The sequence below is a fragment of the Spea bombifrons genome, chromosome 2, assembly GCF_027358695.1.
Source record: "Spea bombifrons isolate aSpeBom1 chromosome 2, aSpeBom1.2.pri, whole genome shotgun sequence".
Taxonomy (NCBI): Eukaryota; Metazoa; Chordata; class Amphibia; order Anura; family Pelobatidae; genus Spea; species Spea bombifrons.
Genome location: NC_071088.1, coordinates 141,170,250 through 141,185,446, shown reverse-complemented (window position 1 = coordinate 141,185,446; position 15,197 = coordinate 141,170,250). Strand labels below are relative to the sequence as shown.

At 56.9% G+C, this 15,197-nt stretch overlaps 1 protein-coding gene across 1 annotated transcript; it reads right to left on the bottom strand.

The window, feature by feature from the left end:
- Positions 1-2,625: 2,625 nt before the first annotated feature.
- On the bottom strand, positions 2,626-13,263 carry TRIM3 (tripartite motif containing 3). The gene is made up of 12 exons (XM_053457935.1): positions 13,183-13,263; positions 12,481-12,628; positions 11,493-11,727; positions 11,214-11,365; positions 10,717-10,897; positions 7,092-7,815; positions 6,604-6,707; positions 6,330-6,497; positions 5,871-6,051; positions 3,732-3,802; positions 3,439-3,579; positions 2,626-3,207 (listed from the first exon to the last, which is right to left on the bottom strand). Exons 2-12 carry the CDS (start codon positions 12,591-12,593, stop codon positions 3,055-3,057), a joined length of 2,223 nt encoding a protein of 740 aa, XP_053313910.1. The 5' UTR covers positions 12,594-12,628; positions 13,183-13,263; the 3' UTR covers positions 2,626-3,054.
- Positions 13,264-15,197: the final 1,934 nt, after the last annotated feature.

The window sequence follows — 15,197 nt, the reverse complement described above, 5'->3', positions numbered from 1 at the left end:
ATAAACACGCTATATCATTTTAGTTTTATTGAGCCTACAGGCAAAGCCGCGATGTAACCCACAGCAAAACCCATAAACGTTTTTTATTTTCCGATTCGCGTCCAGGAGCCGCCGTTAAATTACCACACAACGGGGTAGAAACTGATGTCAAAATGCTGCCCCCTGCTGGTGTGTCTCTGCAACTACATTCATATATTCACTCCGCCGCGGAATCAGTGCGAGGGGGCCGGCGGAGGCTCCATACCGGGGGGGACGCAGCTCAGGGGCTCTGCCACCAATTCAAAGAGCAAGAGATGGAGGAGCCCCGATTCCGGCCCCCACCCTTCACGCCGCTATCCCAAAGCCTCACTCACTCTCCGTCCTTCTCGTCATGGACAGTCTCTCTCTGCTTTTACTCCTTACCCTGCCTCGTGTATGTTTAATAAGAACTCCCCCCCCCTCTGATACGCATACTGTCCCCTACCCTTACAAAAAATTACTGCAGTTTTTCTGAAGTAATACTGCAGTTTTTTGGACATGAAAAAACTGCAATACTGCACTTTTACTGCAGTATTACTGCACATTTACTGCAGTTTTACTGCATTTGTACTTCACTGTACTGCATTATTATTGCACATTTACTGCCCTTTTTTTTTTACTGCAATTATACTGCATTGTACTTCAATGTACTGCAGCTTTATTGCATTTGTACTTCCGTACATAAATAACTGCAGTACAACTGCAGTACAGTGAAGTACAAATGCAGTAAAACTGCAGTAAATGTGCAGTAATACTGCAGTAAAAGTGCAGTATTGCAGTTTTTTCATGTCCAAAAAACTGCAGTATTACTTCAGAAAAACTGCAGTAATTTTTTCGTAAGGGTACGACCCTCTCTCTGTCACCGGCATCCCACCATTCCTCACGTGCGATAACGAGTCCTACACTTCTTCTTACGCAAAGAGCTGATCCTCCCAGCAAGGGGGAGCTGGAGCTCCAAAGGGCAATTCCTGATACTAAAGCGGCTAGGGGCTGATGATGGGGCAGCAGTAGAGAAGACCCTCATCAGACCTGTGTGTACACGGGAGAGATGCACACGCAACATGCGATATTGAATGGCAGGTTGTCCCGAGTAATGAAGGCCGAGCGTCAACAGCAAACAAATCGTTAGCCAATGTAAACGCAGCACCGCTGGCAAACTCCGCCCACAGCGCCAACTCTCCTTGATGATTGAAGATGCAACTCCCTAAACGGTTAAGAGCGCGGACAGTAACCCTGTGTGTCCCGGACGTTCGTCGTATCTCCTCCTGTGTGCGCTGAGTGATGCAAGAACTAGAAATTACATTCAAAGCATAAACTCTCAGTGTACAAAATAAACAACCGTAAAAAAAATACAATAAAAAAATTATAAAAAAAACCAATTACATAAAAAAAAAAACAGAAATCAGAGCAGCCGAGAAGCCGACTCCAGGTTAGACACCCCCAACATTCATAGGAACCAGATACCCCTACAAGGAGCCCCCGTTCCTTCTGCGCGGTTGGGTGACGCCCTGGGTCCCGCTGAGCTGTGATTGGCTGAGCATTATTTGGCACAAAGCGTACGATGCCAGTGGTGATCCCCACATCGCTCCACATCATTGGGACGCTTCCCAGCAACGTGCTGATAAAACATACTAAAAGCAACAACTAAACCGTAACTTAAAGTGCAACTCCCAAACGGGCCCCCGGGGGCCGTACAACCCAAACGGGCCCCCGGGGGCCGTACATCCCAAAAGAGACCCCCCATTCACACACTGCCCTGTTTGGGGTACCCTGTGTAAAGAGGGGAGACGCTGTGACTGTGCGGCTTTTTAGGGGAAAAGGGCAGGTGACCGGGGAAGTTTCTTCGTGGACAATCTGTTCGCCCCCTCCTTTCAACCAAAAATACACCGGCTGGCGGCGTGATGCCCCTTCGGACACCTGGCCCGGGTCTCTGTATTTGCCCCCTTGCCTCGGGGCGGGGTGCGTAATTAAGAAGCCATAGAAGACATGTGGGGCGACGTGAAACGGGTACATCGACGAAGAAGTCGCGGTCATTGGTGGGGACGCAGATCCATAGAAGAGGAAACGCGGTAGAGAGACCAATCCAGGCCCGGCGGCCACTGCCAGGAAACCGACCAATGAGCCGGATGAACTCTTCAGCAAGCTCCTCCCTTTGTGGGCAAACGCGGTAGATTTTGGTGAGCTATTTACCCCACGGAGCGATGACGTGGCCGACAGGGCGTAAAGGAATCCGGATTGGTGGAGCGCTGGCCGCAGCGATGAGAAGGAGCACTTATACCGGCCATGGCTCTGCGCTCAGCTCCATCGACGAGGAGGAGACCACAGCCGTCTGCAAACCATTGCCAAGAGAGCCGGCACTAACCTTCTCCCACGTTCATAGCAAGAGGTGAGAACTTGGACGGTGAAACCGAGCATGCGCCTCGTCACATCTTCACTATGGCTAATGTCAGACACAGGTCCAGGGTGGGGTAGGCCGAGGTTACGGAGCACGGCCACGACAAAGCCAGGGCAGGACTGGGGTGCAGCATGTAAAAAAATCCTAAAATGAGCACTTCCACAAAGTGCTGGACAGAGCCCCGCATGGTGGCACCGGGAGAAGCTGAGCTGGCACGGAGCCCCGCAGGGTGGGTAGAGGCCACGGCTGGCACCGGGAGAAGCTGAGTTGGCACGGAGCCCCGCAGGGTGGGTAGAGGTCGCGGCTGACACCGGGAGAAGCTGAGTTGGCACGGAGCCCCGCAGGGTGGGTAGAGGCCGCAGGTGGCACCGGGAGAAGCTGAGTTGGCACAGAGCCCCGCAGGGTGGGTAGAGGACGCAGGTGGCACCGGGAGAAGCTGAGTTGGAACGGAGCCCCGCAGGGTGGGTAGAGGCCGCGGCTGGCACCGGGAGAAGCTCAGGTGGCTTGGAGAACACACGAAGGAAACATCACTTCAGGCTGAATACAAGAGAGTGCAGACAGGGAACTTCATTTGTACAGAGATCGCCGGACGGAGAAGAGCGGACTGGGGGCTGCCAACGCCTTCTCCACCGCCCCAAAAATCACTGGAGGTATCGGTAAACTTTGAAGCAGTGATTGCCAGAATCTGCCACCACCACATGGCCATCAGAGGTGAGGGCCAGGCCCTGGGGCCCATACAGAGGATCGGCCATGGTGTTTATGTAGGACAAGAAGGAGCCAGAGCTGTCGAACACCTGAAAGATACACGGAGTAAAAGGCAGAAGACAGTGAGGTGGGAGGACATGAACGAGGAGGCCAACGAGGAGGACCTCACGTGCCTCCAGTAAGATTACCCCAGACCCACCTGGTGTTACCCCCCCCAATATCCCGCTAGACTGTTATAACATCTCTCACATTTATCATCATTAAACCTCCTCTGCCCTTCTGGTGGATGACCCCCTGTCATTCGGGGCGCACCCCCTTACCTGGATTCTGCTGTTGCCCCAATCGGCCACAATAATGTTTCCGTTGGAATCCACTGCAACTCCAGTGGGGGCATTAAATTGTCCATTGCCCTCGCCGTGGGAGCCAAACTTATGCAGAAACTCTCCATCTGCGCTGTATACCTAGGATGGGGGGGGTAAGAAAATGGTCAGAGGGAGAGAGGGAGGTCAGAGGGAGAGAGGGAGGTCAGAGGTCATGTGGGCCACAGACTAAAACATGACAGAAAGAGACTTAAAGGAGCATTGACAGGGAACGTATAGAACTCTATACTCACCTTGACTGAGTGGTTGTGAAAATCGGTGACTATAATTTCATTCTTGTTATTAACGGCCACAAAGTGCGGACCTATGAAAAAACAGAACGATTAACAGACGTCCCGTGACCCCCTGTGACTAAACCCCCCCCCCCCCGATACACAGAGCCTCCCGGCCAAACGGATCGGTCAGCCATAGAGCAGGTCCTTATTTGCCGTAAATCATCCAGTTTGCCCATTATCTCACGACTGCACCATTATGGTCTGACTCCCAAACCACGGACCCTACAACCTGGACAGGAACGGGGCGGGGAGAAGATCCGCAACAAAATATGGGAGACCTGGGCCGTTCCCACCTTAGACCCCATCAGTTTTGGTTCATATAGAAGACCCTCCAGGAACGCAGAATTCTGCGCCGCCCACCCAAGTTTGACGGCGAAAGAGCAAACTCCCACAAAGCGCCATCTTTTACACCTGCTGGCTTCACAGACGCGATTCCCACCACCCAACGCTTTGGCGTCACAGCTCCCTCTCCCATCCCCCTGATGGCGTCACAACTCCCTCTCCCGTCCCCTGATGGCGTCACAGCTCCCTCTCCCACCCCCCTGATGGCGTCACAGCTCCCTCTCCCGTCCCCCTGATGGCGTCACAGCTCCCTCTCCCATCCCCTGATGGCGTCACAGCTCCCTCTCCCACCCTCCTGATGGCGTCACAGCTCCCTCTCCCGTCCCCTGATGGCGTCACAGCTCCCTCTCCCGTCCCCCTGATGGCGTCACAGCTCCCTCTCCCGTCCCCCTGATGGCGTCACAGCTCCCTCTCCCGTCCCCCTGATGGCGTCACAGCTCCCTCTCCCACCCTCCTGATGGCATCACAGCTCCCTCTCCCATCCCCCTGATGGCGTCACAGCTCCCTCTCCCACCCTCCTGATGGCGTCACAGCTCCCTCTCCCACCCTCCTGATGGCGTCACAGCTCCCTCTCCCACCCTCCTGATGGCGTCACAGCTCCCTCTCCCGTCCCCCTGATGGCGTCACAGCTCCCTCTCCCACCCTCCTGATGGCGTCACAGCTCCCTCTCCCACCCTCCTGATGGCGTCACAGCTCCCTCTCCCACCCTCCTGATGGCGTCACAGCTCCCTCTCCCACCCTCCTGATGGCGTCACAGCTCCCTCTCCCGTCCCCCTGATGGCGTCACAGCTCCCTCTCCCACCCTCCTGATGGTGTCACAGCTCCCTCTCCCACCCTCCTGATGGCGTGACAGCTCCCTCTCCCATCCCGATGGCGTCACAGCTCCCTCTCCCGTCCCCCTGATGGCGTCACAGCTCCCTCTCCCATCCCCCTGATGGCGTCACAGCTCCCTCTCCCGTCCCCCTGATGGCGTCACAGCTCCCTCTCCCGTTCCTCTGATGGCGTCACAGCCCCCTGATGGCGTCACAGCTCCCTCTCCTGTCCCCCTGATGGCGTCACAGCTCCCTCTCCTGTCCCCCTGATGGCGTCACAGCTCCCTCTCCCACCCTCCTGATGGCGTCACAGCTCCCTCTCCCGTCCCCCTGATGGCGTCACAGCTCCCTCTCCTACCCTCCTGATGGCGTCACAGCTCCCTCTCCCGTCCCCTGATGGCGTCACAGCTCCCTCTCCCATCCCCTGATGGCGTCACAGCTCCCTCTCCCGTCCCCTGATGGCGTCACAGCTCCCTCTCCCATCCCCTGATGGCGTCACAGCTCCCTCTCATGTCCCCCTGATGGCGTCAAAGCTCCCTCTCCCACCCTCCTGATGGCGTCACAGCTCCCTCTCCCGTCCCCTGATGGCGTTACAGCTCCCTCTCCCGTCCCCCTGATGGCGTCACAGCTCCCTCTCCCATCCCCTGATGGCGTCACAGCTCCCTCTCCCGTCCCCTGATGGCGTCACAGCTCCCTCTCCCATCCCCTGATGGCGTCACAGCTCCCTCTCATGTCCCCCTGATGGCGTCAAAGCTCCCTCTCCCACCCTCCTGATGGCGTCACAGCTCCCTCTCCCGTCCCCTGATGGCGTTACAGCTCCCTCTCCCACCCTCCTGATGGCGTCACAGCTCCCTCTCCCGTCCCCTGATGGCGTTACAGCTCCCTCTCCCGTCCCCCTGATGGCGTCACAGCTCCCTCTCCCCCAGTATTTTCGCGGCGTTACCGTCCAGGCTCCCGGGCTGCTGCTTGTCTCCAGGTCCGCGGCCTCCAAATCGGCCAACGAGTTTCCCGTTGGACTGGAAGATGAAGATGCAGCAGGACTTGTTATCCACCACAATCAGGTGACCGTTCCGATCCACGGCCACCCCTTTAGGACCCATGAGACGCCCAACGCCAACTTTGTTCTAAAGGCGGACAAAACAAATTGGATGAAGAAAAGTAACGGATGAAACCCCGGCGGATGATTAAAGCAGGGAGGAACATGCATGAAAAAATAATCAGAGAGGGGAGAGGAGACAGGACTGGGAGGCAAACGGCACACAGGATGCCCAGGTTTACAGCCAGGCTGGGCGGTGGATCGCGTGCCCCACGCCAGAAAGCCAGTGTTGGCAAAAACATTGTGTTTCCAGCGGGGTCTGCCCCAGCCACGCATAGCATGCATTCCACAGCATGGTGCAACTACCTTAAACTTGCCCTCTGGCGAGAAAATGCTGACCCAGCGGTTGTCATAATCGGCCACAATGATGTCACCATTCATATCGACGGCCACCCCCGTGGGACGCTGGAGCTGCCCTGGGGACCTGCCGCGTACCCCAAAGCGCAGCTTAAACTGCCCTTCATTGGAGAATACCTGCATGGAACAAAGGAGAGGAGTGGGTCGGGGGAAGGGCACTTGGAGTATAACAATGCGGAGGGAGCGAGGGGGCTTTAGGCAGGCGGGCGGCGGCAGAGGTTACCTGGATGCACTGGTTGTTGCTGTCGGCCACCACAATCCGGTTGTTTCCAGAGGCGGAGATTCCCTGCAGATTGGAGAATTCTCCTTTGTCTCGGCCGCGGGCCCCTGAGAGGCGGAAAAAAAACAAGGAGAGAAGATGAGACCTTAGGAGGAAGACAACCCCCCCCCAACGCGGTGAAATCGCGTCCTGCCGCGGGGGTCCGCACAGACCCCACGTTCACCCTCTCAGAATATAAAAACACCTTCTCTTCCTTCAACAGATCTGTAAGATTTGGGAAAAGTGGCCGATCTATACCCGAAATACAGAGCCCAAGCAGCCTCTCATTCTCGGGATCTGCGGGATTATTCCTCCCCACCAAGTTCTCTCTCCTCCTGCCACGTTTCCATCCATTATTCTCAAACCAGAGAGCGCGAGCCGGAGGCGCGTTAACCGAGACGGTCGCTCTCACAGCTGTGACCGCTCACCACAGCTCCCCGTTAGAGTCTCACCCACTCTCAGGATCATCTCGTCCTCGATGGGGTTCTCCTTCTTCTTGTTGGTGCTGTACATGCTGGAGGGCCGCCTCACTGCTTTCTGCCGGATGTGCCCCCCGCTGGGAGATTTCACCCTGCGTTTGACGTCTTCGGGGGAGGCCGGGACGTCCCCGGGCTTCACGGCTCGCACTTTGAACGGACTGCCGCGCAAGGGCTGCCCATACAGGCGCAGAGACAGATGATGCTCGCCTTCTTGGCGCGGGGTATACTGCACTTCATAAGTCCCATTCTTATTGTCCGTCACCTCTCCTTCTTGTGCCCCCCCATCAGGGCCGGTCAGGTGGGCTTGAAGGTTGGCATTGCCGCTTCGGACCAACTCCCCGTCCTTATCTTTAGTGGTGATGGTCACAGAAGTCTGGTGTCCCACCAGAGCCTGCCGTAGACCTTCCCCCGTGGCCACGGAGGCATGCGCGACGGCGCTGGTGGTCAGCAGGGCGCCCAGGTTCTGAAGGGAACGCCGCAGCCCCTCGGTCTCCGCTCGAAACTCCAGCTGAGGGTTCTGCTGTGGATACAGAGGGAAGTCCCGGGAGGCCAACTCGTTCAGCCGCTCGCTCATCTGCTTCCTCACCAGCAGGACCTCTGTCTCCGAGCCGTGGCCCAGGGCCTGCTCCGTGAAACGCACGCTGCTCTCCATGTTGTCCAGACCTTGGCGCAAAGAGGAAAGCTGAGCTTGTAGGACCTTTGGAAAGAAGAAGGAACATGGCAGCGTGTTACCAGCGGGAGGTCCCGGGGGGTCTGCGTGGGGCAAATGTATAACCCAAGAATAGCACTGCCGTCGGGTACTGCCGCTGTCTGACGGGGCCCTATACTCACAGGACCTGACACCACCAATAGTGCCGCAGCGTGAGGCCGCTGTCTGACGGGACCCTATACTCACAGGACCTCACACCACCAACAGTGCCGCAGCGTGAGGCCGCTGTCTGACGGGGCCCTATACTCACAGGACCTCACACCACCAACAGTGCCGCAGCGTGAGGCTGCTGTCTGACGGGGCCCTATACTCACAGGACCTCACACCACCAACAGTGCCGCAGCGTGAGGCTGCTGTCTGACGGGGCCCTATACTCACAGGACCTGACACCACCAATAGTGCCGCAGCGTGAGGCCGCTGTCTGACGGGGCCCTATACTCACAGGACTTCACACCACCAATAGTGCCCCAGCGTGAGGCCGCTGTCTGACGGGGCCCTATACTCACAGGACCTCACACCACCAATAGTGCCCCAGCGTGAGGCCGCTGTCTGACGGGGCCCTATACTCACAGGACTTCACACCACCAATAGTGCCGCAGGGTGAGGCCGCTGGCTGACGGGGCTCTATACTCACAGGACTTCACACCACCAATAGTGCCCCAGCGTGAGGCCGCTGTCTGACGGGGCCCTATACTCACAGGACCTCACACCACCAATACTGCCGCAGCGTGAGGCCGCTGTCTGACGGGGCCCTATCCTCACAGGACCTGACACCACCAATAGTGCCGCAGCGTGAGGCTGCTGTCTGACGGGGCTCTATACTCACAGGACTTCACACCACCAATAGTGCCCCAGCGTGAGGCCGCTGTCTGACGGGGCCCTATACTCACAGGACCTCACACCACCAATACTGCCGCAGCGTGAGGCCGCTGTCTGACGGGGCCCTATACTCACAGGACCTCACACCACCAATACTGCCGCAGCGTGAGGCCGCTGTCTGACGGGGCCCTATCCTCACAGGACCTGACACCACCAATAGTGCCCAACCCGAGGCTGCTGTCTGACGGGGCCCTATCCTCACAGGACCTGACACCACCAATAGTGCCCAACCCGAGGCCGCTGTCTGACGGGGCCCTATACTCACAGGACCTCACACCACCAATAGTGCTGCAGCATGAGGCAGCTGTCTGACGGGGCCCTATACTCACAGGACCTGACACCACCAATAGTGCCCAACCTGAGGCCGCTGTCTGACGGGGCTCTATACTCACAGGACCTGACACCACAAATAGTGCCGCAGGGTGAGGCCGCTGTCTGACGGGGCCCTATACTCACAGGACCTGACACCACCAATAGTGCCGCAGCGTGAGGCCGCTGTCTGACGGGGCTCTATACTCACAGGACTTCACACCACCAATAGTGCCGCAGCGTGAGGCCGCTGTCTGACGGGGCCCTATAATCAGAGCCGGCCTTAGGCGTTGTGGCGCCCTGTGCGGACTACTCTTCTGGCGCACCCCCTCACTAACCCCCTCTCTGCCCCTTCAAACTACCCGCCCTCTCTGCCCCTTTAAACTACCCCCCCTCAAACTACCCCCCCCCTCTGCCCCTTCAAACTACCCCCCCCTCTGCCCCTTCAAACTACCCCCCCCTCTGCCCCTTCAAACTACCCCCCCCTCTGCCCCTTCAAACTACCCCCCCCTCTGCCCCTTCAAACTACCCCCCCCTCTGCCCCTTCAAACTACCCCCCCCCCTCTGCCCCTTCAAACTACCCCCCCTCTGCCCCTTCAAACTACCCCCCCCCTCTGCCCCTTCAAACTACCCCCCCCTCTGCCCCTTCAAACTACCCCCCCCCTCTGCCCCTTCAAACTACCCCCCCCTCTGCCCCTTCAAACTACCCCCCCCTCTGCCCCTTCAAACTACCCCCCCCTCTGCCCCTTCAAACTACCCCCCCCTCTGCCCCTTCAAACTACCCCCCCCCCTCTGCCCCTTCAAACTACCCCCCCCCTCTGCCCCTTCAAACTACCCCCCCCCCCTGCCCCTTCAAACTACCCCCCCCCCTCTGCCCCTTCAAACTACCCCCCCCCCTCTGCCCCTTCAAACTACCCCCCCCCCTCTGCCCCTTCAAACTACCCCCCCCCTCTGCCCCTTCAAACTACCCCCCCCCCTCTGCCCCTTCAAACTAACCCCCCCCCCCCACTTACCTTGTTGCCGGAGTCCTGCGGTAAGAGCGGGAGGCATCCGTCTTCTCGCTCTGCCGGCATTTCATGTTGAGCGCCGGTATAGTCCGGCGCTCAACATGAGATGCTGGCACCGCGACGGAGTCACGGAGAGTAAGGGGCGCCGAGCGGTTGCCGAGAACTTCACGAGCAACCGCTCGGCACCCCTGACCGGGACTTAGATTAAAGCATCATTTTTTTTTTTAAACTTTATTTAACATCAATGATGTTAAATAAAGTTTAAAAAAAAAAACAAAAAAAAAAAAACGATGCTTTAATCTAAGTCCCGGTCAGGCGCCCCTGCAACCATGGCGCCCTGTGCGGTCGCACAGGTCGCACACCCCTAAGGCCGGCCCTGCCTATAATGACAGGACACGGAAGTGCCGGCCGCTTTCTTATTCAAACATTATTTGCGGGTCGCCCCGATTTAGTTGCCAGATTACAGGGCAGATCCGATGCCCCGTCACAGAAGTGCTTTGTCACCAGATAGGGGTATAAAGAAATAAATATGGGAATGGAGGAGGTTCCATCTGACTCTGATGGCAGCAAGGCCTGGGGGCAACTATGCGGACGGCAGCGGCGAGAGGACCCGCGGGGGGGCACCTGTGTGGGCGGCAAGGGCTCCCTTTTACCAATTGCCCCCCTGGTACTCGAGGACTACCTCCAGCCTCACCTTCTGCTTGCTGATGCAGATGGCCTCCAGATCCTGCAGTAACCAGCTCTTCCGGTGCTGCAGCGCTTGCTCCAACTCCTCGAAGGTGATGCAAATCTCGTTGACCGCCGCGCTCTTCCTCTCACTCAGCTGGCGGCTGATCTCACTCACAAGGTCAATCGCCGAGGTCAGCTGAGGGATCCTGGAGGGAAAGGAGGACATGTCACACTCCCTGGGGGAGGCAATCTGATGCACACTCACTACATTCGGAGAGGGGTAGATAAGTGGAACAGCCTCCCAGCAGAGGTGGTAGAGGGCAATACAGTGAGACCAACGACGGAATAAGGTCTGAGTCTCTACAGCAGACTACGTGGGGCAGATAAAGTTTCTATGTACATGGTAGATACCCCCTCAGCGCTGGCTCCGGAGAGGTTATCGGGGCTCCAGGACGCATACGCATGGGGGGCCACAGACTCCGCCCACACGCCCTCCCACGCTTACAATAACCCCCGGTTTACCTGCTCTTTATGCTCTCGAGCTGGCTCCGGAGCGACGCTTTGTGCTGCTCTAGAACATCCCCGAGGGGCACGGTGCGGTGCTCGCGGTGCTCCCCCTCCGTGCACTCCGCGCACATGGCCGTCTCGCACGAGCCGCAGTAATACTCCATGGTCTGCAAGAAACGCAAGACGGGAGGGGGTGAGTGCTGCAGGGACGCCAGGCAAGGGAAGCACTACTACTACTACTACTACTACTACTACTACTACTACTACTACTACTACTAGAGGGGCACCTCTCACCTTCCCCTGGTGGTTGGGGCAGGACAGGGGGGTTCCGCACGAGGGGCCATCGCTCTGCAGAACGCTCTGCTCCTGGCGGCCGCTCTCAGGACTCCGCTGCAGAACCTCCATGAGGTTTGTGATGAAGAAGTTGTTCTGCAGGGCAGAGACGCCCCGTTCGGGTAAGATGGAGGTCTGGCGGCACACGGGGCAGGACAGGGTCAGGCTCTGGGGGGGGATGTAGCTCTGGAGGCACCTGAAGGGGGGGCAAACACACCCGATGACACTTTGTGTCCCCTCCCCACCAGACTCTGCACGGCACCACGCCCCCCCAAGACCATTCCGCACCCAGCGCCCCCTGCACACAGCACCCCCCCCCCGCCGCCCAAGACCGTTCCGCACCCAGCGCCCCCCGCCCCACACACAACCCCCCGCCGCCCAAGACCATTCCGCACCCAGCGCCCCCCGCACACAGCACCCCCCAAGACCATTCCGCACCCAGCGCCCCACACACAACCCCCCCGCCGCCCAAGACCATTCCGCACCCAGCGCCCCCGCACACAGCACCCCCCACGCCGCCCAAGACCATTCTGCACCCAGCGCCCCCCGCCCCACACACACACACCCCCCTGCCGCCCAAGACCATTCCGCACCCAGCATCCCACACACAACCCCCCCAAGACCATTCCACACCCAGCGCCCCCCGTTCCACACACACAGTGCCGCCCCCCCGCCGCCCAAGACTATTCCGCACCCAGCGCCCCTGCCCCACACACAACCCCCCACCAAGACCATTCGACACACAAAGCGCCCCCCAAGCCCATTCTGCGCCCCCCCCTCACACGACCATTCTGCACCCCCCACACAGCACCCCCCAAGACCATTCTGCACCCAGTGCCCTCCTCACACACAACACACCCCCGCCCCCCCAAGACCATTCCGCACCCCCCACACACACAGCGCCCCCCCAAGACCATTCCACACCCAGCGCCCCCCCCCGCGCCCTTACCTCTCGCAGAAGGTGTGCAGACACGGCAGGACCTTGGGGACGTGGTATCTCTCCAGACAGATGCTGCACACCAGGAACTGCTTATCGATCTGACGCACCACGGGGCTCGCCATGACGACGGGGCCAAAACTCACCAATCGGCTTCACACTGGGAGACAGAAACACAGACGCCGTTTACGTGTCAGACTGCGAGAGAGCGCGGGGCCACAGAGAGAGAGAGAGCGAGCGAGCGCGGGGCGATAGAGAGAGAGAACGCGGGGCGATAGAGAGAGAGAACGCGGGGCGAAAGAGAGAGAGAGAGAGAGGGGCCACAGAGAGAGAGAGAGAGCGAGAGAGGAGAGAGCGCGGGGCCACAGAGAGAGAGAGCGCGCAGGGCCACAGAGACATAGCAGATCCAGCAGGGGCGGGCACCTCACCGGGCAGATCCGCAAGGGCGGGCACCTCACCGGGGCAGATCCAGCAGGGGCAAGTGGCTCACCGGGGCAGATCCGGCAGGGGCAATTGGCTCAACGGGGCAGATCCGGCAGGGGCAAGTGGCTCACGGGGACAGATCCGGCAGGGGCAAGTGGCTCACCGGGGTAGATCCGGCATGGGCAAGTGGCTCACCGGGGTAGATCCGGCAGGGGCAAGTGGCTCACCGGGGTAGATCCGGCAGGGGCAAGTGGCTCACCGGGGCCGATCCGGAAGGGGCAAGTGGCTCACCGGGGTAAATCAGGCGTTTTTCGCCTCAAAGGCCTCAGGCTGACGTTCTCCGGCTGCCATTGTACCAACAGCTGACAGCAGTGACGTCACATGGGCACCGCCCATTGTCATGCTACGCCCATCACTAGCGTTACCCAGCCGCAGCTCCTGCTATAGCCATTCGGACACCGCCCCTCGCCGTCGCAGCAGGCAGTCGCGAGCTCCGCCTCCGGTTTCCATGGTTAAGGGATCTTAGTAAACGGTGAAAGACACAGTGACAGAGCATGCGCAGTGTACCCCGGTCTGGGCGTGGCTTACACACAAAGCGAAGGTATTAACTAGCTACCGGTACATACACATTAACTGTATCACGTGGTACATAGCGCCCTCTTATCCCACGGTTAGCCTGGCCAGTCCTTCTCCCCAAATCCCTGTGCACCCCTTCACCATCGTGATGTTCCTCTTTCTTCCTCTGATCCCCTCCCCCTTTCCCTGGTGCCCCTCTCTCGTCTTCTTAACCCCCCTTCCTCCCCCAAAACCCACTGTCCTCCTTTGTACCCCAATGACCTCTCTCCTCCTTCGAACCCCCTCTTTCCTCCCCTGATGCCCCTCTTTTCTAGGAGGTCAGAGTGTTTGCTGGGTATGAGGGGATCGCAGGGTTCTACAGCCCTAAAAGCCCCGATAATGTGTATAGAAACAGCAGGAAACGTCTTTTAACGGGGTAAATAAACCCCATTATTCTAATAGCCCCACCCAGTTACTCTACCCCCCAGAAATGCCTTATAACCCAGATATGCCCCTCTGTGCCCCAGATATGCTTTATGCCCCCTAGATATGCCACTTTGACCCCCTTTATGCCCCCTAGAAATGCCCACCTGTCCCCCCAGATATGCTTTATGCCCCCTAGAAGTACCACTCTGCCCTCCCTGATATGCCACTCTTCTTCCTAGAAGTGCCCCCCCCCGACTTACCAATGCACCCCCAGACTCCCTGGTGTCTAGCGGGGCCGGCCGGTGGACGCCTGTGCGATGCACGCAGACAACCTCCGCTGCCGGTACTTCCGCCGGAGCTTCTATGGTGGAGCACCGGAAGGTTAAAGTGGGGGAGAAAGTGCGGCCTATATTCAGGCCAATACGGTGTATGAAATATGATGTGGATGGGTGTGATCAGGGGCAAGTCTGCACACATATACACAATATAACCCCTTATATACACATATACACAATATAACCCCTTATATACACAATATAACACCCTATACATACACATATACACAATATAACCCCTTATATACACATATACACAATATAACCCCTTATATACACATATACACAATATAACCCCTTATATACACAATATAACACCCTATACATACACATATACACAATATAACCCCTTATATACACATATACACAATATAACCCCTTATATACACAATATAACACCCTATACATACACATATACACAATATAACCCCTTATATACACATATACACAATATAACCCCTTATATACACATATACACAATATAACCCCTTATATACACAATATAACACCCTATACATACACATATACACAATATAACCCCTTATATACACATATACACAATATAACCCCTTATATATACAATATAACACCCTATACATACACATATACACAATATAACACCCTATACATACACATATACACAATATAACCCCTTATATACACATATACACAATATAACCCCTTATATACACATATACACAATATAACCCCTTATATACACAATATAACACCCTATACATACACATATACACAATATAACCCCTTATATACACATATACACAATATAACCCCTTATATACACAATATAACCCCTTATATACACATATATACAATATAACCCCTTATATACACATATACACAATATAACCCCTTATATACACAATATAACCCCTTATATACACATATACACAATATAACCCCTTATATACACAATATAACACCCTATACATACACATATACACAATATAACCCCTTATATACACATATAAC